Raw genomic sequence first — 26470 nt, forward strand, 5'->3', positions numbered from 1 at the left:
CTTATATCAAATACAAAAGCTTATCAAGGGCAATATTTTCTCACTGGGCCTCATGTTTCTTTATACTTTTATTCAAATTAAGTTCTCATTTCAAAAAGTAACGAAAAAACAAAAATGATGGGCATGCATAATTTACGCTTGACATTCGGCTGTACCTGGATTTTCAATCCCGTAAGACAAGAGATGTGAATGTCAGAATGACTGGGAAGATTCGACCCAGTCACATAATCTGGTCCAACCATTCCTGTAAGTGGTTCTTCCTTTACTCTCTTCAGTAAAGTTGCATAAACCAGTCTTTGTGAATCAGAAGGGGGCATATATGGAGAGTCTTCTGATGATCTGTATTTCCAACAGATATTCCATTTTTATTTTTGTAGAATCACAGGATTGTCAAGGTTCAGATTAAAAACCGTCCCCAATGATAATTTAGTCCTTTGTAAGTGATGGCAAATTAACTTTAGACTTAATTTATAGTAAAAGGAAGGACTTGAAAAAGGCAGGAGAGTGTTATAAATTATTACTGAGTATGTGCTAAACAACCCAAGATTCATTCTCCTGCCAAAATAATGAGACAACAATTTACAAGTCTGTCTACAATATTAAGCAATGCATTCTGTATTCAATTTTTATATCAGATTTTATATTCACTCACGGGTTGACAATCTGTGTGCAAGCTCTCCATGCATCCAGTTCCTCAGAAAGGTGTTCAATTTTCAAAGGCACTGACACCTTCCGCCGTTTTAACAGCTGACTGAAACATGCCAGAAAGAAATTAACATCTGACATCCATGATGAAGACAGCAGAAAAGCAAATGAATTTTAAACAATTGCAATTTTAGATATAAGCACTGCTGTTCACACATCTATGTGTATATGTAAATATATGTATGCGTGCGTGCGTGTGTCTATGTGTGTAACTCTCTGGTGAGTCAAACATATTCAATAAATGCTGGATGATAGGATGAGCAATGCTGAGTAACAGAGAAATTCCCTTATATCTTAATATTGTTGAAAGTTGCTTTCCACTTATGGTTATGCTGCTGGCACAGATTTTTCCTTGAGTGCCCTGACATCAGAGATTCTTCTGACAGCTCCAGGAGCAGGCCCACAGTCACACAGCCCTCCACCTCGACAAGAGGGACAAGTCGGGAAGGAGAGAGCTCCGTTTCTCTCAGAACCCTGTGCCCACAGGAAGGAAACTCAGAATAACTGCTTCACCACAGAGGCTCAGCATCTTTAGGAGTCACCTACTCTGGAGACGGTATTTTTGGGGGACAAGGCACTGAGTTTTATTTTTGAGTATGACAAGTTTTATGCATGATGGTTGAGCTCAGCAAGCTGTCCTGAAAACACAGGAGTTTGGCAGGTAGGTTGTATCTGAATATAAAATATGAAATAGGGAGTATCTGCCACTGACCAACCTCTTTACTTTGGCATTTTTCTACTGTGGAGATGGGCAAGCTTGAAATACAGAGTTTCTCATCTTCTTTTAAAAGTGGATTACACAGTCCTGGCCAGTGGGCTGCAGGCACACAGCATGAAGGAAGATTTTCCTTCCAGATTCAGAAGCTTCTGCCCTCTGCAGTCTCCATCCGGTCACCTTCACCTCCCCTTCCCACTTCAAATGCACGCACGATACACAGAGGGCAAGAAGCTACCTGGTAACTCTGGGTCACTCAGGCAGGAGGAAGGAAGCCAAGGATGTCAGAGTTGAAAGAAGGGAAGAATCCAGACCCTTGATGGAATTTGCCCAGATGGTAAAGAATCTGCCTGCAATGCAGGAGGACCCAGGTTTGATCCCTGGGTCAGGAAGGTCCCCTGGAGAAGGGAATGGCAACCCACTCCAGTGTTCTTGCCTGGAGAATCCCATGGACAGAGGGGTCTGACGGGCTACAATCCATGGGGTTGCAAAGAGCTGGGTACGACTGAGTGACTAATACTTTCACTTTCACTCACTATTAATTTGTATCACTTCAGTTCAGTTCAGTCGCTCAGTCGTGTCCGACTCTTTGCGACCCCATGAATCACAGCACGCCAGGCCTCCCTGTCCATCACCAACTCCCGGAGTACACTCAAACTTACTGCTGCTTTATTATGAAGCACATGCTTAGTAAATAAATGGACATGTGCAAAATGTATTTGTTGCCTCGACAATGCACTTAAGACGCTAACAGTCTCAGTGAAAGGCACTTACTTCTCTAATGTCTTAATTGGAGAGAAACTGCTTTTACCTCGTGTACTCATACAGTGCTGGAACGATGCTTTGATACTGCCTTCTGATAGCCAGTAACGCGCCAACGTACCCACATAGTATCAGCAACTCATTTCGAGCTCTAGAAGAGAAAATATTTATTTTAAAAAATTCTATAATCTGAGGTACAGAACATTGCTCTTATATAGTTATTGAACTTGTGTCTCATTGTGATGAGTAACATTTATAGCAAAATATGCTTAGAAAATTTTCTAAATGTAAAGATGTTTTATTCATCAGTTAGCTCCTATTCAGACATGTGCCGAATAATACAAATTGTATTTTAAAATGAAAGTCTTTAAATAATATTGAACTCTTGCCTTCTTGTTTTCCTCTCTCCCCTGTCTGTCCCCGCGACTCCTGCCACAGTCTCACAGGCTGCTGCACCAGTTTTCTCATGTGCCATTGCAACAAAAACAGCCTAAAGCCTTTATAAGAAATATACGTGGTTCTCGGGACTTTAGCTACATGGGTAACAATGTCCTTAAATGATGCCTGAATTCAAGGACGGTGTCTGTTTTTTTACTTTCCAGCACTTTCACTTCTTTGCCCAACCTAGTATGCTTTGTGTACATGGAATTTTAAGAGCTGTGACCACTACACAGACCACTGGGGACATGTGGTCCAAAATGACCCCAAAGCTCTGAAGCAGCCCTGTTTGACACACACACACACACACTTTAAGAGCTGTGACCACTACACAGACCACTGGGGACATGTGGTCCAAAATGACCCCAAAGCTCTGAAGCAGCCCTGTTTGACACACACACACACACACACACAGACACACACACACACACACACATGTGGTCCAAAATGACCCCAAAGCTCTGAAGCAGTCCTGTTTGACACACACACACACACACACACACACACGTGGTCCAAAATGACCCCAAAGCTCTGAAGCAGCCCTGTTTGACACACACACACACACACACACACACGGTCCAAAATGACCCCAAAGCTCTGAAGCAGCCCTGTTTGACACACACACACACACACACGGTCCAAAATGACCCCAAAGCTCTGAAGCAGCCCTGTTGGACACACACACACACACAGACACACACAGACACACACACACACACACACACACACTATTAGGAAATGGGGCCAGTAAGATTTATCTTAGATTTCAAAGTGACCTCTCTATTTTTACTTAAGGATAAAACTAAATGTAATTTTTCTACATGTGCACCTAACTGTCTAAGAGATCTTACTTCTTCATCTGAACACCAAAACCAATACAGCCATTTTGAAACATTGCATAAGTTTGGTTACATATTTTGGGGAAAAAGTACTCACTCAGTACATGTATGCAAGACCAGTTTTTCAGTACGAATATAACTCAACAGGTCAAGAACAGGGTAAATGGTGTCCAAAGTCCAATCTGAACTACTGATGTGTTCTGGCAAAATAAAACCAGAGTCTCTAAATAAAAGCATTAAAACTTGTTCATTCAAATTTTAACTTGTGTGATTGATTCTTTTCTGGTCACTGCTATCTACCTCTTTATTTTCTAGATCCCAGGTAGGTCCCGATACCAAACCATCAGCAATCTTTCTTTTTTAAATTCAGGATGGCTTGTATTTGATTTTTAAGCCTTTTCTTAAAATCAATACCAATGAAAATACCAAATAAAAGAGTAGATTTTAAATTATACTACCAACTAAATACATACCTTTGATGAAGTCGATACCAATAGGAAGGGCTTTTTCAGGTTCTTGACTTAGCAAGTAATACTTTATAGTTTCAAATATTTTGCCATCGGCATGGGCTGTCTCAGCTAACTGCATACATTCTTCTACTGTGGGTAGCTTGCACTAGAAAAGAATTGGTTTGATGACAATGCTACTAATATTTATAGGAATAAAAGCAATAGTATTAATATAAGTGCTAAATATTTCCAATATACCTGGTATGTTTCTCTAATTAAAGTTGCTGAAAAATAGATGTAAATGAAATAATCTGTACTGGGAGTATACATTTATGTTAATATTTTTAAGATCTAATAACAATAAATATGATATTATCTAACGAGTCAATACTTTTAAACACACAAACACCCAATAAAAAAGGTGGAAGAAAATTGTCCTGATTGTGACAATGTGATTAGCACCCACAAATGTCATTTAGCAGGAATGCTGAAATTAGTTATTTTAGAACAAATATACTCACCAGTGTCAAATATTACATTAAATGTAGAAAACACAAAAGGTAATGCTTACGTGTCCTCTACACGGTAACTAACTTTCATTTGACCTTGAGACACAACAACTTAATTTTGAGCAGGAAGGCAAAAAAAGGACAAGCTCTTTATAGCTTTTTTTTTAGCTCTGACATTCACAAATGCCACGAAGTGGAGATTTGAGCCTATGAAATTATATTATTGTAAAATGAAAAGCAATGTTTTTTCAAATAACCTTTCTGTTGAAACTGAGAATCTACTCCTCCTTCATGGAAGTTCTGCTTCCAAAACGTGGGTGGGGATTAATTTACCTTTTATGCAAACTTCTGATATGTTCACAATTTTTGAAGCACAGGTGTTAGAGTGTGTTGGTTTGCTTCTAAGCAAGGTTTCATAGCTTACTGCCCTGTCTCACTGATCTTTGCAAACACTGTGATTCAGCTTCTGCTGCAGAAACGTTTGTGTCGTGACAGAAGGTGACGTGGTTCATCCACAAGGTCAACAGTCTCCTGTGAGATTTGTCACTCTCTTTTTTAAATATTTCTCTTTTTTAAACATCCCCTTAAGTTACTAAGATTGCTTATTTAATTTGTTTATTAATGCATTTACTCAATAGTTTCATATTTTTTGCTGTTTAAAAATTAACTAAATGGAATTTTTTTAAAATACTGATTTATTTGGCTGCGCCAGGTCTCAGCCGTGGCCTGTGGGATGTAGTTCTCTGACCAGGGATCAAGCCCAGGCCTCCTGTATTGGAAGTACGGAGTCCTGGCCACTGGATCACCAGGGAAGTCCCAAATAGAATATTTTAGACCCCTCGACCTCTCAAAAAATTTGCAAACTAAATTACAAGTGCTCATGTGTATGTGATACTTCATCTAACATTCCCCATCTGTATTCCCTGAAAGCCAGGTATTTGCTGAGCAACTACTGTATGACAGGAACTGTGCCTGGTTAGACAGAAAAAAACATTTCTTCACTTTGATATATGCTCTGAGAGTAGAGGGAATGAAAGAATGGTCCCCATTGAAACTTCATTCTGACACAGAATATGGTAAGAGCAGGTTGACCATTCCTGTAATTCTTACCCTATCCTAAAATTCTCAAAGCTATGTAACTTAACATTTAAATATAATTTTTAGAGGAGTTGCTTGGTGGCCTAGTGGATTCCAGGCGTTTACTACTGTGGCTCTGGGTTCAATCCCTGCTTGGGGAACTGAGATCCCCCAACCTATGCGTTGTGGCCGAACACACACATATATATATATATATACACACACACACACATACGTATATATATATATGGATTTTTAGCCTTGTGAAATTCTCCAGAGTTAGTAACACCTTTACACATATTAACTAGTCTTTCTAAAGAGTTATTAATGAAGTCTGATCAAAGAGTCCAATTATACCCTTTTAGAATGCATGATAAAAAGAGCAGGTGAACACTGTTATAAAACTATGCACACAGATGATTTTCAAAATGAAAATCACATGGTGTGTACACAGTTTAATAATCTGCTTTTTATTTTACTGTTCTATAGCCATCCATCAATAAAAACAGAACTTCATCATTTTTTACCAGATTAATAGCACTGACACAGAAATGTACCATAATTAATTCAATCTCCTTATTGCTGAATATATTGATCACCTTTGTATGTAATCTTGATAGATTCCTATATTCTGTAATGAAGCATTTATAAAAAGCACTGGAGAATAAGCACGCAAATTTCACTATACTTCAGAAATTCTTTTCAAGATCCTATTTTTTAAAAGTCAGCATGCATGTATGCATGCTAAGTCGCTTCAGTTGTTTCCCACTCTCTGCGACTCTATGGACTGTACCCGCCAGGCTCCTCTGTCCATGGGATTCTCTGGGCGTGGGTACCTTAAGACGCACAGGGTTTGTGATGGGCAGTTACATGTGTTGATGCTCTCACTTCAACATTAACCAATTATGGCAAGTTCCTTACCTTCTCTGAGTTCACTTTCTTTATAAATTAGGAACAGTATGCCCTGCTTTGCAGGGTTTTGTGAGACTTGAGTCAACAGCCGACAAATGTGAAAATTTAGAACAGCCCCCAAAATACAGTAGAAATTTAATCAATGTTTTTTTGTTATTGTTATAATTTTTGCTGTCTTTATAAGAGGATTCTGAAAGGATCATATGTTTGTTTCTCGGCAAGAATTTCTATTTGACCAAACTAAGACTAACGAAATCACAGCACGACATTCCAAATGGGAACACTGAGATCGCCAGCGTACCTTCTCATGAAGATCGTTTATCTCTTCAGTACACCCTGGGTAGAAAGCACAGAGTTTTACTAACTGTGGTTCACTTTCAGGAGTCATGAGGAGAAGGTCAGCTGCCAAATTCCTATTCACATGACAAAAGGGGAAACTTCAATGAGGAAAAAACTGAGAAATAATGTTTTGTTTTAGAATGCTTTCAAAGGAAGAAGAAACTCCCGTGCCAGAGTACTGATTTCCTACTTAATTATGAAATTTCTCTAAATGTGGATTACAGAAACCAAAGGGCATGAAGGAAAACTAAGTAATACCTGTATCCAACGGACGGAAAGCTAAAAAGAAAATAAATTTGAATATCGTGAATATGTGATGAAAGCCAAGAAAGGGCGAACTTTTACCAGTAAGTGTAAAAGCAAAAAAGAAGTGTTCTTAGTTTATAAAAGCATATTCTCTTAAGATAATGCAGCTATCTTAATTATTATGTTTTAAATTTGTGGAGCTCTACTAACAGCCACAAGGATTATACACTTCACCTGGAGATAAGCCTGATCCATGCATTTCAGCATATGTACTTGATCCTGGTTTCTGGTACACATACCTATGGCCGCATAAAGGAAGGCCTCCTGAAGGGAGTTAAACAAGAAACAAGTTTGCTTCCTATTAAAAGCATCCTCTGTGGCTCAGCAGTAAAACTGCCTGCAATGCAGGAGCCACAGGAGACGTGGGTTCAGTCCCTGGGTCGGGAAGACCCCCTGGAGGAGGGCAAGGCAGCCCACTCCAGTATTCTTGTCTGGAGAATCCCATGGACAGAGGAACCTAGTGGGCTACAGGCCATGGGGTTGCAAAGAGTCAGACACAACTGAATAACTAAGCATGCACGCAACACAGGATTTTATACTCAGTTAAAAGATCTTTAATCCTCTTCAAAATTTAATATCTATTTATAGTTTGCTCCTTTTTCAGTTTTTAGAAAGAAGTAATCACATTTTATTTGAATGAGATGCTGACTTCTAGCATAGAGTCAGTCACCTTTGTGGGTAAGTTGTATGTTAGACCTCACACTTCTGGGTGGGTTTTGAGGCAGTAGGGAACTGGGTCCTCAGGAAGGCCGGTCAGTGTTAAGATATACTCACATCTGATGCTGACAGTGGGGCACCAATCAGTTCTACCGGGGGAGGGAGCTCTTATATCACTGTGAGATACGGGTCAACTGTAGAGTAACTCTAAGATTATCGATTCACTCTAAAGCCCCCAGACCCAACAGGAAAGAAGACTGGGAAGCACTGTTCTTTCTGACGTAGCTGTAGTCAGTGGAATGTCTGTGTTCCCCCAAAAGTCCTAAGCTGACATCTAACCCTCAATGTGATGGTATTAGGAGGTAAGAGTCTTTGGGAGGTTGCAGTGCAGAGCCCCGACAAAAGGGGTTAGTGCCCTGATAAAGGAGGCCACAGGGAGTTTCCTAACCCTTTTGTCCAGGTGAGCACAGCAAAAACAGCCGGTATAAACCAGGAACCCCACTCTTATCAGACACCAAATCTGCCAGTTTATCTTGAACTTCTCTCTCTCCAGAACCGTGAATAATACATTTCTCTTGTTTATAGTCCACCCAGTCTGTGGAATTTTACACTAAAATGGTAGCTAAGAGTAAAAACTATAAAGCCAATTTATGTAACTTTTAGTTTTGGTCATAAAATTTACTGAGACCAATAAGTCTCATTAAATTTATGCTACTGTCCCATATCCAGTGAATTGCATGTGTAGGGACAGCAGTGTCGTTAGCTGTGATCAGCACCATAATTGTCCTCTGCATCATTCAGCAGTGGCGTCTGCATCATCCACTGTTCAGACTGGGGGTGTGTGCAGACAGTGCGGAGAAGTGAAATCCTGACGAGCAAGCTTATTTAAAATTTCTCAAGGTTCTAAGTATTTTGGGGAAAGAGAAGACAGAAGTCTAAAATCATCTTTATTCAACAAGCCCCTGTTGAGGGACAGGACCATCTCCGTCACTCACGATGAAGCACGGTCCACCCTAGGAAGCAGGCTCTGAGACACGAGGGAGAATTACTCTGAGCTCCAGCCTCCCCAGGCCTTTCCCAGGTTTAACTCTGAAGAGCACAGCTCCCCAACCTCTGGGATCTAACGCCTGATGATCTGAGGTGGAGCTGATGTAATAATAATAGAAATAAAGTGCATAATAAATGTAGTATGCTTCAATCATCCCAAAACCATCTCCCCACTTGAGGTGTGTGGAAAAACTGTCTTCCACGAAACTGGTCCCTGGTGCCAAAAGGTTGGAGACTGCTGTCTTAAAGCATCACCCAAGTTGGTTCCAAGTGTACAGTCGTACCATCTTTGTTATTACTCTCCACTAGAAAAGAGACTTTATTTTCTAAACCTCTAACTAATACACAAGTACCAGCCAGAATGAGTGTAGATAGGCAGAATTTACAACGCGGGAATGTGTGGTCCTGATCATCTTAGAAAGTGCATGTCTATTGTTTCATGACGCTTTATGTGCTCGAAATATCACAAATTAGAACTGGGTTACTTCAGAATAAGTGATAGTAGATTTTATTATATGCTCACAGTGGTTCTTACCATATTAATTCATGTTCATAGCACCATTTCCTTTACAATCTTATCTTTTATTTACAAAGGAGACATTTAAAAATGCAATATTTTTAAAAGTGATATTTAAAAATATTGCATTTTTTAAATATCACATGCAACTTTTTTTAAAATGCATTTTATCACTATGAAACTATTCTTTAGAAATGGTCACCATGTTATATATATATATATATATAATGGAATATTACTCAGACATAAAAAGGAGTGAACTCAGGTCATTTGTGATAATGTGGTTGGATCTAGTCTGTCATATACAGTGAAGCAAGTTAGAAAGAGAAAAACAAGCATCACATACTTTAATGCATATATATGGAATGTAGGAAAATGATACAGATGAACCTATTTCCAGGGCAGGAACAGAGACAAAGACAGAGAGAATGGACTTGGGGACACAGCAGCAGAAGGCAAGGCTGGACTAGCTGAAAGAGCAGCCCTGATGTACATACACTGCCACGCACAAAGCAGATCGCGAGTGGGAGGCTGCTGTGTAACACAGGGAGCTCAGCTCGTGGCTCTGTGATGACCTAGAGGGGTGGTGGGATGGAGGTGGGCGGGAGGGGGGTCCAAGAGGCAGAGGATGTATGTATACATGTAGCCGATTCACCTCCCTGTACAGCAGACACTATTAATAACATAATACTATTAATAACATAATCACACTCCTAATTAGAAAGGAAAAACACTCACCACGCTGGGATCATCATGCACTTCCTCGCCAGTAACTCCAGGGCATAGTGGGTTGCGGGTGCTGCGGGCTCTCCCAGCACGGTGCCCACACACACAGCCAGCTCCAGCTCGTTCCCACGAATCAGGTATGCCATAGCCAGCTTGCTCAATGAGAAAATAACGTCTTCAGTTTCACAGGTGATCGGCAGGATCATCACTCCCCGCCAAGCTCACAAAGTAGATCAAGTTGTATTAACCTATAGCCGATTATTCTTACAAGATGGTGAGGGTAATATTTCTATAATGTACTTGTCCCTTCTCCAGGGGATCTTCCCGACCCAGGGACTGAACCCAGGTCCCCCAAATTGCAGGCAGATTCTTTACCATCTGAGCCACCAGGGAAGCCCACAGGGTACTTAGGCAAGGGCAACTACAGTTTTCAGGTGGGAAAGCTGATAAAGGGACATAGAGTAATTTTATAATTTAAGAGTTTTGAACCTTTGCTTACATTTTTGGAATGAATGAACAACGGTCTGTCTATAATAGCCTCAACATGTCCTTCATCAGAAAAAGTAAATTCTTAGAATCTTCCTCAGTAGTGTACAGTGATTATCAATTATCCCTACGGTCAATATATCTAAGGATACATGCAAAATAGAACCGATATCTTTACTTAATGGTTTTTCCATGACATTAGCGGACTGAATGAAAAACAGTTTAAAAACATAACTTGTGAAGAACATACTAAGGTGTTTATAAAAATAACTGCTTTCAAAAGTCAGATATTCTGAGTTCCAGGCCAGTGATTTTTCCCTTCACCACACTAGTGCCTCTGATATATGAGAAAAACTTAAAGAGTAAGATTGTCACAAATATGTATCTTGTGATAAAAAAATTTTAAAATAGGTGAAAAAAAGATTTCATAATCTGCAGAGTTAACCTGTGTTCATTGGGTATGGAATCGCTCAGGCTCAGAAAGCATGCAAAACCAGATCTTACACAGAAAGTCACAGTATCTTTCCCCCTCAAACATCATGACACACATGAGCCACCTTGAAATGTACCTCGATATTGTCCACAGCCAGGTGGCAACAGGCGGCTAGAACTGCTCGGCCATCCTGAAAATACCATTCTGCCAGCTCTCTGCAGGCTTCCTGCAGGAGTCTAGGAAGAAGAAGCATACATACTCAATGGAAACACAAGGACTCCATCATAAAAGTGAATGGATGCTCTTTTATAATAAGCTGATTAAGGGATCAAACAAGATTTAATTGTATATCCTTGGTTTAGGTATAAAGATTGATTTGGGGGTAAAAATCAGGAAAGCAGTCTTTCTTAGTAGATGAGCTGACGAACCATCTCCCTCTCCCAATTTTTCCTCTTTTCAGAAAAACCTAATTTTAAGAATTTCCTATCCTACACTGAATAATTTATGCCTCAGCTATAGGGGCAATTAACATGAAAGGAATTACAGGTTGAAAATTTATGTGGAGATGGGAACAGGGGTAGTATATATTGCTAATAGATCATTAAATGCCAAGTTTAGAAACGGCAGGGGATAAAAAGAAAAAAGAAATGGCAGGGGACAGCAGCAAAGGACCAGGAAGGAATATGTCAGTCTTAATACACTTAACATTTTGTGATCATTTTTCACTTGATAAGTGTCCTAAAAGTTTAAATATCCTATGTTCTGGAGCAATGATAGGAGCAAAGAGCAGACACAGAGAAAGGCAGATTATTAGATTTGAAAATGGTCAAAAGGCTGGAGAATCCTAATTTCTATTCCTTTTAAAAACATAAGTATTTTGACATTTTTTTTAAGATTAAAAAAAAAGCTTACTGGATTACAGTTGCCTTATAACGCTGTGCAGTTTCTTCTGTATAGCAAAGTGAATCAATGACACACATACATACACCCACTCTTCCTTAGATTCTTTTCCCATATAGGTCATTACAGAGTATTGAGTAAAGTTCCCTGTGCTATACAGTGGGTCCTTATCAGTTATGCTTTATATATACTAGCGCGTATGTGTCAAGAGGCCCGGATGCTATTCTAGACATTAACACCGGATTGTGAATATGTCAGGGAGATGCTATCCACACTGAATCTATGGTGAAACATTCACAAATAGCATTTTATTTTCACTGCCTCTCATCCTCAGCAGGTTTGATCAGATTTTCAAGGACTTAGGTGCTTTATATGCAATTACTGTACTGAAATGCAGTTTGCTTTTCTGGAAGCTATGTAAGATGTGTGCAGGCTCTGTCGATGTGCCTGACTTTTCCTTCCTCATCCAGGCGCAGATGCTGGGATGAAACGAGACTGCGATGAGAAATGCAGGTGAGGACACGGGACAGCCAAGGAAGGATGGCCTCAAAAGCCCCTAAAGGGAAACCAGCCACAAAAAATACTGACTCCAAGCAAAGGATGAGTCACTCACTCATGAGAGTCTTCCTTGTAGATATCATCAGAAAAAGAAGGCCCTTTGGGTGTCGAAACATGGAAGGTCTGCATATTTCCCTCACAAGCAGCCTGGAATTTAACGCAATCTTTGGTTAATCTTTAGCTATTGACAATAGACCAGAAAATTATTTTGAACAAAGTATATTCAAACCATGTTTGAAATTTATATTACAATTTGGAGATACCCTTAGAATTTGGAAAACAAACAAACCCATAAATTACACTGTAATAACATGAAGCATCAAGTCTACTTGAAAGAGTTGTTCAAGTGTATACAATGTACAGCAAAACAGACCAGATCAGAATTCAGAGATGCTTGTGCATTTAAAAATCTAAAAGAAACTCAGTGTGATCAGAGCAAAGGCAGGGTGATAGAAATGTCCAAGAAAGAAGGCCAGGATACGGGCAGAAGCCAAGGCACCTATGACTTTATCAATCACGTGAACATGACCACCCCCTCCCAAACATGCCCCCACAAAGTTGTGCAGCCCACGTAAACTACATGTTTTTACCTGTGCAACAAGCAGAGCTTCTTTAAGCTGACCTCTTGACATAAAAAAATGGACTAATTTTTTCACATCACCAACAGCTATGCAATACGGAACGACATCATCCTTATCTTCCTGGATTAACTGATCAGCTCTCCTAATAAAGTAACAACAATGTTTTTTACAAAATACCAATTTCAAGGTTCTCAGCTGGACTCAGATTTTCTGAAATGCTGAAAATATCTAAAATTTGATCAGCATTCACAAAGACTTAGCTTTATAATCACATCATTATTGGAGAATAAAATTTTTCTGAAACAATACTATAGGCATTTGTTTCTTCCATAAAACATTGTAGATTTTCCTATTTTAAAGGCACTGAACAGGTCTTAAATCAATATAGCTTATCTACTAAAGTGAGGAATAAATCTTTCTGAAAATAAGTTGTTACCTAGATATGTATGATGGAATATCTACTCTCAACTGGATTAACATCTACTTTGTTAAAGACAGAGAATTTTAAATGTCTTCACAACACCACAATGGACAGACAAACTCTAAACGCAAGCAGGCTAAAATCATTAAAAAGGATAATTCAAGAACACAGATATTGATAGTAAAATGCAAAACAGTGCTAGTGTCCCGAGCAGGGTAGTTTAAAGAAAAATAATGTTCCAGATATTTGATGGGGAGAGGTGACCTGAGTTTGGAGCTTATGGAGGATATACACGTGTCTGTCTCTCTCTCTGCATCCATCACTGTCTGTTTCTCTTTTCCTGTTTTTGGTCCCATTTTCTCAACGACCTACTTCATTAACCCCACTCTCAATGTTTAACCTTAGTTTTGGTGAAAACTAATCTGGGGGAGCCTGGTGGGCTTCAGTCTATGGGGTCGCACAGAGTCGGACACGACTGAAGTGACTTAGCAGCAATCTGGCATATTTAATCTATGCTGGCATTTGCATTAAACTACCTTTCAATTGCCAACCTCTGGGCGGGTGCAGTAGACACTTCATATGGTCTGCCTTCCCTGGTGGCTCAGATGGTAAAGAATCTGCCTGTAACACAGGAGACCTGGGTTCGATCCCTGAGTTGGCAACATCCCCTGGAGAAGGAAATGGCAATCCACTCCAGTATTCTTGCCTGGAGAATCCCATGGACAGAGGAGCCTGGCAGGCTACAGCCACAGGTTTGCAGAGTCGGACATAACTGAGCAACTAACAGATCACTGTTAACAGTCTCCAGTTCCTAGGATTTTTCCCAACAAGTCTTTCACCATCTGACTCTGACTTCCCTGTTACAGCTGTTAAGAAACAACATTCTCTTCCTGGACATTTATAAGTTGGACTGAGAGGCTGCCTTTCAATCTCTGCAAATGGTTGACTCCATAAAACATAAACTTGGAAGTTGAAGGGAGATGATTTTCTGGCCATCATGTGAACTACGGAGCAGAGAAAAATCAGGCGGGTTGAAACTAAATTGTTTGTGACATAAATATCCTCTGCTAACTTAACTTTATTAAGGTCTCAGGGGGAGCAAGGACTTTACAATTGTTCAGTGAGGGTACATAAACTGAGAATCACTCAGGATTCTTAGAGCTTAGGATAAGGAGCCTGCAGTCTGAGAGCTGGAGCCAGCCTAGTGCTTATTTGGGAAGAGTAGTTGCTGGAAACGGTCCCCTTTCCCTTGGTTAATGTGTTAATCCCCCTGGATTTCATGCTAAATCTCTGATTGATTTTATTGGTACATGTGAGTCACAGCTGAATTTATTCTAAACCATGAAACAAAAACCAAATGCTTCAATTTTAATGTCATAAACAAGGTTCAGTTCAGTTCGGTTCAGTCGCTCAGTCGTGTCCGACTCTCCGCGGTAATTACTCACTAAACAGTACTCGTCAGTAACTGGCATGTAGTGAGGACTAAATATGTGTGGAATGAATGAACAGAACAGGATAGAGAAGAGTCTTACGTTATGGGTTGGAATGCGTCCCCCTCACCGCCATCAAAAGATCCATGGAAGCCCTAACCCACGTGCATGTGTGTGCTCAGTCTCTTCAGTCGTGTCCGATGCTTTGCTACCCTATGGACTGCAGCCCACCAGGCTCCTCTGTCCATGGGATTTCCCAGGCAAGAATACTGGAGTGGGTTGCCATGCCCTCCTCCAAGGGATCTTCCTGACCCAGGGAAAGAACCTGTGTCTACTGCATTGCAGGCAGATTCTTTAAAGTGAACGTGACTTTACTTGGAAATTGGGTCTTTGCTGAAATAATTAAGACAGGGTTAAACCAGATTAGGGTAAACTCTAAACCTGATATGATCGTTCTGATATCCTTGTTCTGAACGAAGATATCTGATATCCTCGTTTAAAAGGGGAAAATGTGGACCCAGAGACACATGGGGGATAATGCATGTGAAGATAAGGGGGCCGCCGAAGTGCCCAGGGCTGTAACCACCAGAAGAGTGGACCTGATTCCTTCTCAAAACCTCCAAGAGAAAGCAACCCTTCCAACAACTTGACATTAGATTTCTAGCCTTCAGAACCTCCAGAATCGGGACAGAACACGTTTCTGTGGTTTGAAACACTCTGTGGTCCTTTGTTATGGCGGCTCCAGTAAACCAATACACCTCAGAAAAAAATCTCGTTTTCTGCATTCCAGTCAAGGACATCGGGTAACCTTGTTCAGCGGTAAAACGTCTTTACCATCAGCACTACTTGACATCCACACATTTCAACTGCAATACATTAAGCAGCGAGCATGTTGACTTTCCTATCCATCCTTTCCTCCATCAACTTGAGGAAACTTGCCTTCCACCATTGTTCTTATCAGACGTCAGCTCAAATACAAAAATGCCAAAATGACTTATAACCGATTTGTTTATTGTATCAGGCAATACAAAATTCAACGGAAAAGTAAAAAATCTCAGGGGCTACTAGCACATGTACGTGTTGTTTCTATTTTAACAAAACATTAAGTGTCCATCTGGGCACAGATGGTCCGCCTCACCTCTGCATCAGCTTCTTCCAGTATTTCACAGACACGCTTGGCGCAACTGACAAGGCTTTGTCCCACTAGAATGGGAGAAAAGCAGAAACAGACCCATTTGAAGTGTGTGGTCTAACTCTTAACAGACATTTATTTTAAATGAACTCAAATCTATAATGTAAGATATTAAGCTGAATACACTCAGGAAAGCTGCTCTCAGATGGCGGGACAGGAGCCACGCCTCTGCTTGGCTCTATTTCAGTCACCACCCACCTTCAGAAGGCAACCAGTGTTCTCAATTTTAATAGGATGGATCCATCCTAACCTTTTTGGAGAACTGTTTTGCTGATTCCGTGCTCCCTAAAGATTGGGACATGCCAGAGGAGCACTCTTCAGCAGCTGACCCTCAGAGAAGACACTTCTCTGGGCCAGCGTGGGATGGACAAACAGTGTTAGGGGAGTCCACTGGAAGCAAATTAGCCAACATAGGTTTTTTTAGGAATCAAAACACTCCAGGCTTAGACAGTGGTTCTCAAGGCGAGCCTGTGTGAGGAGAAGCTGGTGTGTGTGTGTGTGTGTGTTTCTCAAGGTGAGCCTGTGTGAGGAGAAGCTGGTGTGTGTGTGTGTGTGTGTACGCTCTGTCATGTCTGACTACTGCAACCCCATGGGCTGTAGCCTGCCAGGCTCCTCTGTCCATGGGATTTCCCCGGCAAGAATACTGGACTGGGCTGTCATTTTTTCCTCCAGGGCTGGCTTAGAAAAGCACCCATGTTGGGCTCCATCCCTGAAGCTCCCGATCCTGCCATCTGGGTGGGAAATGCATATCTAATGATGTATCCATTGATAACAATGCTGCCACTACTCCCTGGAATCTCACTGCAATGACTCCAGCTCTGAGGCACACCCTTGATATCAGGTGAGCAGAGGACCAACCAGACCTGGAGAAAGACAAGCTTGAAACTGATTATTTAACTAAGAATACTGTGTTAAACTCTTTTGATTTTGCTTTAACAGCCCATTACCTCTCCAAGTTCAACCATCAGCTCACAGTATCTCTGAATCTGTCCCAGCCGCAAGTGTATCTGGGCAGCTTCCTTCAGTCTTTCCTCTTTGGTAGGGACACCAATACCACCACCAAACTTTGACATCTTCACTGTGGTGAGTTCTTGGGCTTCAGACTAGGTACGAAGAAAATGAAATTGCCTAAATTTTGTTACACAAGAGCTAGTGATAACTGATGATTATAAAAGAATCATATGGATACACACTTTATAAACATACAGAGCTGGAAATTAAATATTTTTTAAAAAATCACTGCTTTTTGTCCATAAAGTATAATACTTCTTTAAACATAGTATTTTGTTATGGTAGACAGTGGGGTCTGGACGTGGCTAGTGCTGGTGGGAAGAGGCCGAATCCGATTTTTCTTAAAACTCACCAGAAATCCAGAGGTCAAAAGGTAGTTAATGATAAAGTGGTATACGACTGGTGGAAGAAAAATACATAAAGGATTTTAATAAAAACCGAAAAATTACTGGCTTATTCTCATTGGCTTCTATAGTGCCAAAGGTAACTGTTATAGTCATTAGGTGCTTATAATCAAAGCAGAGACATTACTTTGCCAACAAAGGTCCGTCTAGTCAAGGCTATGGTTCTTCCAGTAGTCATGTACGGATGTGAGAGTTGGACATAAAGCTGAGCGCCGAAGAATTGATGCTTTTGAACTGTGGTATTGGAGAAGACTCTTGAGTGTCCTGTGTACTGCAAGGAGATCCAACCAGTCCATTCTAAAGGAGATCAGTCCTGGGTGTTCATTGGAAGGACTGATGCTGAAGCTGAAACTCCAATACTTTGGCCACCTCATGCGAAGAGTTGACTCACTGGAAAAGACCCTGATGCTGGGAAACATTGAAGGCAGGAGGAGAAGGGGACAACAGAGGATGAGATGGTTGGATGGCATCACCGACTCAGTGGACATGAATTTGAATAAACTCCGGAAGTTGGTGATGGACAGAGAGGCCTGGTGTGCTGCAGTCCACGGGGGTGCAAAGAGTCGGACACAACTGAGTGACTGAACTGAACTGACTGAACCAAAGAAGTACTTCTTTATGGAAATGACTGTTTCTTACACCATCAAATCCACACCCCTGGCACGATGCTCCCCATGGTCTAACAGTTAAGTCAACCACTGATACTTCAAATATAAAAAAGCTTTTTCTTCTTTCTCATCCCAGGACTCGTATGATATTGGCACTGCATATCACTTCATGTACAAGGTGTACTGAAATCCATTAAAGGATAAGATATGATCATTTTTAATAAAACATTTCCCAGAAGACAGCCTAGCAGGCCTCTGAGACAAAAATCACACACATGATCATCTGGTAATAGGGTAAAGGTAAAGCATTTCAAGGATCTTTCAAGTGACGTTTGAAGAATTTCATGAGATTCAATCTGTGGAAATCACGACTGCCTTAGTCTGTTCCCAAATAATTCATACTATCATGATCAATTTTTATTGAAGATTTGTCTCTTCAGTGTTCATTTATTTTAGCCTATCCACTCTAATTATATACATTAAAATAATTTTCATATTTTAATGACAAAAAGGCAAAAGTAATTTTTGTTTTAGTACAGCACAACTGCATTTCCTACTTACCGTTCTGAATTTAATCAGATGTTTCAAGTGCATTATTCCTTTGCAGTAGTTCTGAGGAAGTAAGCTATCATCTTGCCCTTTTATCACTGCAACTAAGTTCCATAAATTGTCACTGCCACCTGGAGGCTAAAAGGTTGATACAGGACACCCAAAGACATAACATGAAATAAAAACTTCAGAGCATTTTGCATCTTTAAAAATATAATGCAGGTATATAAAACTTGAGAAATTAACAAAACAATAACTATATTTTCCTTATTGTTGATTTTTTAAAAGAAATTTGTGTCTCTTTATTTTTATTTGTGTTTTTGACCACACACCAGGCGGCATGCAGGGTCTTAGTTCCCTGACGAGGGATTGAAGCCAGACCCCTGTATTGGGACATGCAGTCTTAATCACTGGACCACCAGGGAGTTTTCTACCTTACTTACAATTTCTGGTTTCCATTTGCTTTCTTACACTGGGACAACACATGCAAACATGTGAACTTAATGACAAAAAGTCATCATGACTCGTTTTGGCTAAAGGGGAAATTTTCACATTTAATTCCTACAATACTTACAGACAAACATTCTGAAAACCATCTGAGTTTTTTCACGCGAAGGTTTCCACTTAGTTTCTCTATCTCCTGCTTGATATCTCTTGACACCTTGCCACAGAGCAGAGGGGGCGCGCCCTGCTCTATGGCAGAATCTGGAGAAGGGACATAACTTCATGAGAAAAGAGTGCTCATCAAATCGCATTTAGAAAGAAGGGCTAATACGTGCAGGCTGTCAACACCTGTGTTCCCGATGATTTCTTCCCAGGATCTGTCTGCCAGAATATTTATTTGTAAAGGAGTGATTAACGGCGTTAATGACCAGAGTCTCACTGTAGAGTCCCGGGAGCACGAGGCCATTGTGAAGGGGCGGCGTGGGTGGCATGTTAAACCTGGTGGAAGAAATAAAGCCATTTACTAAAGGAAGCACTGAAAAATTTTTATTTACATGTACCTCCTAAGTGTGAGAAGTGTTAGTCGCTCAGTTGTATCTGACTCTTTGTGACCCCGTGGACAGTAGCCTGCCGGGCTCCCCTGTCTGTGGGATTCTACAGGCAAGAATACTGGAGTGGGTTGCCATTCTCTTCTCCAGGAGATCTTCCCAACCCTGAGATGAAACCCAGGTCTCCTGCATGGCAGGCAGATTCTTTTACCTTCTGAAACAGCAGGGAAGCCCTGCTTTCTTAGAACTGAAGTTATGAAGAAATGTTCTAAATAACATTTCTGTCTTGGCTGTAAATGATACAAGGATGTTTAAAAGAAAAAAGTACTAAGCATCTTCTGTAGACAGGAATACAGGGTTGAATAATTATTAGAAAGCAGATGGTCCTGGATGAAAATGCTTAAGTTACATTTCAGTTGGTGTATCAGCAAACTGACAGTCTTATCAATGGCATACACACTGATCTGTGAGTTAATGGCTGGCTGTTCACATTATAAGATAAAGAAAGATTTGAGACCCTTTCACTTTAGAATGTCCACAAATGGGACTCGTTCCCATATCAGTCCTGCACTGCAGTAACTAAAAGGCCACTGTGGTCAAGCATACGGGTACAAATGACTAGATTAGGGTTGGATGTGTGTACTCAGGCACTCAGTCATGTCCGACTCTTCCACGACCCTATGGACTGTAGCCAGCCAGGCTCCTCTGTCCATGGGATTCTTCAGGCAAGAATACTGGAGTGGGTTAGTTAGGGTTCAGTTCAGTTCAGTCGCTCAGTCGTGTCCGACTCTTTGCGACCCCATGAATCACAGCACGCCAGGCCTCCCTGTCTATCACCGACTCCCGTTAGCTTCCCTCAATCATCATTTTGCATTCGTAATTCAACTACTTAACCCCATCCATGTCTGGGTGCTACAAATGAGAGCAAAGTAATATGCAAAATATAAGAAATCTGATTTTCCATTCCCAACTCATTTATACCACAAAACTTTGTACTATATTAAAAAATAAAACACTGCCCTAAATATCCAGGAATAGAGGTAAAGGAATAGCTAGATAAGTCATAACTAAGTTATGACTGATTTCCTGTTTTACAACTTACTGTTGGGGTGATGGAAAGTGAGAAAAACCAAAGCCTCACAGGTGAATATGTGCAAGGCTGTGTGTGTGTGTGGGGGGGGGGTATGTGCTTCTCTGCAGAGCAGAGACTCCACAGTGCTAACAAGAGCTATCTTCTGATCATTTCTGGGGGTGTTTTCTATTTTCTTCTGTGTATTCTGCTATCGAAATAGTAAACTTCTTGAATGCATACTTTCCAAAAAGGTAAGTTTTATTTCAAAATGAAACACTGTTAAGATTTCTTCAAAAATACTGTATTCATCAGAAACTGAATCATTAATACAGCAAAGTTTAGAAGTACATGAAAAACACTTTACCATATACATCTGCACCGTGATCACACACAGTATCCAAACACGTTCCTTCTCGCGCATCCCACACTTTTATAGTATAGTCCCAGCTGCCAGATATTAGCAGGTATGGGATCTCGGTATTCCACATCAGTCCCCTCACAGGTGCCGTGTGTCCACTAAGAATATTTATGCATGCATCTTGAGTGTAATCCCAGATTCGAACAGAACTGAAAACAGAACAGTATGCATAAATACCATTCAACTTATAATTTATCTAAAGGGTCGATATATTTTTAATGTAGCATATTGTTAGTGATTATTTCTTAGCATACTGAAAAAGCAGTTTATGTTTCAAGATATGTTGATTCTCCACAGCAGAAAGAATGAATAATTAGTTGGGCTAGAGCCAAGCTCTTACAATATTTCTTCTTTACTTTTGCTGGCCATTTACGACTGATACTGCGTATATGATTTCACAATTTATATGTTTGAAAAAATTGCTTTCTTAAGTTATCCAGAGGAGATAAAGCCAAAGAAAACATATGACTAACAACATGTATACAATCATTTAAATGCACTCAGATTATTTGCATCATGAAAATATAGCATATATGATGATGGATATTATCTGAAATATCAAATCCTATCTATACTTCTTAAGAAAGACTTTATTGGAGGATACTGACTTTACATAGTTTCTGCTGTACAACAAAGTGAACCAGCTATATGAATACATATACCCTCCCTCTTGAACCTCCCAGGGCCCATCCCACCCCTCTAGATTATTACAGAGATCTATGCTTTTATCAACACAGCAAACAGTTCATGTTTATGTCGTAAAGTAAGTTTCTTAGTCTGTGGAACCACTCTCAGATCAAGTACAAAATTTAAATACAAATGGATTCATAATATTACTAGAGTTTACTGACCGTAGAATACAAATATTATTGAAGTAAAATTTTAACTCAAAATCAATTTAAGACCTCCAGATGCCAACTCTGCTTGGATAACTCATAATGATCTTTTAGTTATAGATTTATATTAACCTGAAAATATCAAAATATCAATACTCCAAAGGTTATATTACACCATTAGAAGATACATCACATTCTTTATTTAAGGGATATATCTCTTTCTGCTTTATATATAAAAAACTTTTCTTCTCTGTTATACTAGGACAGGATAATGTGGCTACTATTATAGCTTTTACTAGCACAAAGTAAGACTTTTCTTACTTAAAATTTATCTCCTATTCAAATAGCCCAAACTATGCAAATATGTCTGGATATAAAATACAGACAAGATTTCAGAAACTTACACAAACCCAGGAAAAAATGTTAAATCGTTCTCATTTCTAAAATATCTTCTCTTCGTGCTAATACATATAATCATCTTTTATTTCATTCTTAATGAAAACAGAGTACAGCTGTTTTCCATATTAAATATGAGAACATTATTAAAAATAAACTCTTCTCTATATTTTACAAAGATTTACTGTTTCAGGCATTTTCCCCAACAGACCCTCCTACAATTTTCATTTCTGTTAACTCTGTTCTTAGTAAGATAGAAATAAGCATCTACAGCAAGCATAATAACCTCCTCTAGGGGATTTTCCCAACCCAGGAATGAACCCTGGTCGCTAGCATTGCAGGAGGATTCTTTACCGTAGTCTCAGCCATCAAGGAAGCCCAAATAAAGACACAGAAAGCATGAATATGACACTAAGTAAGGAAAAATTTTTAGATGTATGCAGTTAGATACTTGTTAACTGCCTGCTCATTAAGTACATATTTACTGCCAGCTTATGAGTTTCAGGACTAGAAACAAGAATCCAAAAGTACATACCCATCATCAGAGCCGCTGCAAAGAGTCCCTTCCCTCAGAGGAGACCATCTCACATGGAACACTTTCTCTGTGTGCCCGCTGAACACCTTCAATGGCTGATCTGAGCTGGTGGCCACATAATAGACACGAACATTTTTGTCTTCACAGCCCGTGGCTATCATGTCTCTGAAACATCATCAATGGCCCATTAAAAAATGAAAGGGTTGATAATACCTGGTACTGATAGTCTTTAAATGTACACTGTACTAATTTCTAAAACCAGAATGCTCTGCTCCCTTGATGAAGTTATACTACAAACCGATGTTAAGTAAAAACATCATTTATAGAAAACTGCTCTAGTGCAAGTTAGTTTCTCAAGCTTCCCTTTTAATCAGGTAAATTTTTTATTTCCCTCAGATGAAAGATAATGGTATATTTACTTCTCTATGTTTGTTTTTTCAAGATGCCCAGATTCATAACTTGAATATTTCTCAGACCTTTATATTTTGCAACTATTGGAACATGAAAAGGGTTCCAAATGGTCAGTGATTGAGATTTGCTGAATTGCTGGTAGGCAAGTTATTAATTACTATGTGCCCTGACTGCTAGTAGTTTTTTTTTGTGGTATTGGTACAGATAGCAATATTTCCCCCAGAAGTGTACTAGAAAACTCCCCAAAGACCAGGGTTGACTCATCTGACAGTAAGTCAGTCACAGTCCTGGTTTTCCAATTCTCTTTGGTGGTTTCCCCAACTTGAGATGCTTAACTATTTGATCCAGAAGAATCCTTTGGAAATATAATATGTGGGTATGATCTTTAAATGATCATTGCTCATTATTCTTAAGAGAGTGAGACAAGCTAAGCAACTAGGTATACCCTAATGGTCATGCCTGGAGTACCGTTCCCAGTGGAATTCAAGTACTAGGCAGACCTGTGAAATCATGAACCAGACACGACAGTCTCTCCAAGGAACATTAACAATCACAGAAACAGTCCCCAGGCCCAAAGGTAAAGAGGGGAAGCTACACATTTTGGACCCAATTGTCATCAAACCTTCTCCAAACTTCGAACTGCTGATTTTTGTCATATTGGTTATAATACCTGTATTTATTAAAGCTTACATGTCAAAATACAGAAATCTTTAAACTGGCATGCTGGTTGGTCTATAAATGTATAGATTACATGCACCCAAGGCTCACTGATAAACAGGCTTGTTTCTCTCTGTGGGAAGATAGATTTTGCATAATACAGATATTTATATGTACATAGGAGTATATTTCATATATGTATATGCAGATACACAGATATAAAATCTTAGAAATGAAAAAAAAATTAAAACTGTACACACAGCTAACCAAATTATAAATTCAGGAATATGAATAAACTTTTATAAGTTCAAGAAGCTTTTTCACTTATCTCCTAAGACACTAAGTGGAATATAAATACAGAAACTAGAACATTTAGAAAAGATTTTTAAAAACAAAAATGAAATGTCAAAATGAAAAATGAAATTTATTAAACAGGCTTACCAGTAAACATAAAAGTATAAAGGACTTTTTTAAAGCTTTCTTAACCAACAAAGCATACTGCATTCATAACTTTTCCCCCCTGAACGGTCAAATTCTTAAATTCTCATTAACCCAAGATTGCCAGGAGAAATATCAATAACCTCAGATATGCAGATGACACCACCCTTATGGCAGAAAGTGAAGAGGAACTAAAGAGCCTCTTGATGAAAGTGAAAGAGGAGAGGGGAAAAGTTGGCTTAAAGCTCAACATTCAGAAAACTAAGATCATGGTATCTGGTCCCATCACTTCATGGCAGACATATGGGGAAACTGTGGAAACAGTGTCAGACTTTATTTTTCTGGGCTCCAAAATCACTGCAGATGGTGATTCCAGCCATGAAATTAAAAGATGCTTACTCCTTGGAAGGAAAGTTATGATCAACCTAGACAGCATATTAAAAAGCAGAGACATTACTTTGCCAACAAAGGTCCGTCTAGTCAAGGCTATGGTTTTTCCCGTGGTCATGTATGGATGTGAGAGTTGGACTGTGAAGAAAGCTGAGAGCCGAAGAATTGATGCTTTTGAACTGTGGTGTTGGAGAAGACTCTTAGAGAGTCCCTTGGACTGCAAGGAAATCCAACCAGTCCATTCTAAAGGAGATCAGTCCTGGGTGTTCATTGGAAGGATTGATGCTAAAGCTGAAAGTCCAATACTTTGGCCACCTCATGGGATGAGTTGACTCATTGGAAGACTCTGATGCTGGGAGGGATTGGGGGCAGGAGGAGAAGGGGATGACAGAGAATGAGATGGCTGGATGGCATCACTGACTCAATGGACGTGAGTTTGAGTGAACCCGGGGAGTTGGTGATGGACAGGGAGGCCTGGCGTGCTGTGATTCATGGGGTCACAAGGAGTTGGACACGACTGAGTGACTGAACTGAACCGTATAAAAGAGGGAAATAAGAATGTGGAACGGTTCTGTTGATCAGATACAAGGTAATTCTACTTATTTATATGTTGAACAAGTATTTACTACACGTTTACTTTTTCAAGGCATAGTGAGGGTTAGAGGCACAGTGTTTTACCAAGAATATACTGCGAAAAATAGAGAACCATTGCTTATCTCAGGGAGAGATAGCCAATCCACAACTTAAACTTAATTTTCTGATGTTAAGTGTCCTAAGGTGTACGATACTACAGGGGAAATTGATCTAAGGTGGTGCTCTGGGAAGACTTTTCTGCAGAAGTGCTTCCTGAGCTGAGAGATAGGAGAAGTTATTTTTGCCCAGGTCAGGGTGGACTGGGTGGGGTGGGGTGGGGTGGGAAGTAGAATCCTAGATGCAGGTGAAAATAGGAGCAAAAGCCCTGGGGCAAAAATGAGCTGGCTGGTTCAAGAAGCTGAAAGCCACGGTGGCCGACCTAAGAAGCAGAGGTAGTAGCAAGGCCTGGAATGAGATAAGGCACAGAGGAGCCGGCCTATACAGGGACTGCCTGGCTAGGACTCTGCATGTTATCCCAAGATCAGTGGGAAACTGCTGGGAGATTTAAGCGACAGAAAGCTTTGCTCACATCTGCATTTTTTGATGCTCACTCTGGCAGCCGCCTCGAAAACACAGACAGAGGAAGTGCTGACAACAGGTGTGAACTCTGAAATTGATGTAGAAGGCTTTTGCAGAAGTCCCCAAACAGACAAACGTCACGGGTTCAGTGGCTGGGGGGTGATTAGGAAAAGAATAATTAGATGGAGGCTATGACAGGAATCGAGGGCTGACTGGAAGTGACAGTTAAGGGATGATAAGGTCTAACAAAGGAGAACAAACATTTGGGTTTCAGCAGGCCACCGAGATGGAAAACACTGCAGAGGAACTGGTCATGTGCTCAATTCAGAATCTACTGTGTGTTACAAATTCCATATTTCCTGGAAGAAATGCATAGGTTCATCATTTTGTATAACAGTGATTTGATTCAGAACTCAGTGCAGTAAGGTTTGAATATTTGATATGTATATTTTAAAAGCATAATTCATATTATTTTCACAATATTTAAAGAAAGTTTGACTTTTTAAATACAATTTATTGTTGTTCAGTTGTGTCCAACTCTTCACAACCCCAAGGACTGAAGCATGCCAGGCTTCCCTGTCCTTCACTATGTCCCATATATT

General features: G+C 40.0%; 1 protein-coding gene across 5 annotated transcripts in view; it reads right to left on the reverse strand.

Moving 5' to 3' along the window:
* Positions 1–26470, reverse strand: part of WDR17 (WD repeat domain 17) — a 73505-nt gene that overhangs the window by 1772 nt on the left and 45263 nt on the right. For all 5 annotated transcript variants that reach the window (XM_055416344.2, XM_055416342.2, XM_055416343.2 and 2 more), the window contains 17 exons: positions 22821–22985; positions 21000–21202; positions 19364–19513; positions 19146–19276; positions 18584–18709; positions 16947–17102; positions 15946–16010; positions 12966–13098; positions 12431–12522; positions 11054–11153; positions 10011–10150; positions 6708–6819; positions 3933–4074; positions 3557–3659; positions 2232–2333; positions 653–751; positions 156–339 (listed from right to left, as the gene is read on the reverse strand). In XM_055416344.2, the coding sequence (XP_055272319.2) occupies positions 156–339; positions 653–751; positions 2232–2333; positions 3557–3659; positions 3933–4074; positions 6708–6819; positions 10011–10150; positions 11054–11153; positions 12431–12522; positions 12966–13098; positions 15946–16010; positions 16947–17102; positions 18584–18709; positions 19146–19276; positions 19364–19513; positions 21000–21202; positions 22821–22985 (2203 nt within the window). The remainder of the gene's footprint in view (positions 1–155; positions 340–652; positions 752–2231; positions 2334–3556; positions 3660–3932; positions 4075–6707; positions 6820–10010; positions 10151–11053; positions 11154–12430; positions 12523–12965; positions 13099–15945; positions 16011–16946; positions 17103–18583; positions 18710–19145; positions 19277–19363; positions 19514–20999; positions 21203–22820; positions 22986–26470) is intronic.

Source organism: Moschus berezovskii, chromosome 26, assembly GCF_049115385.1.
Source record: "Moschus berezovskii isolate FMDL1 chromosome 26, NW_MosBer_1.0, whole genome shotgun sequence".
Taxonomy (NCBI): Eukaryota; Metazoa; Chordata; class Mammalia; order Artiodactyla; family Moschidae; genus Moschus; species Moschus berezovskii.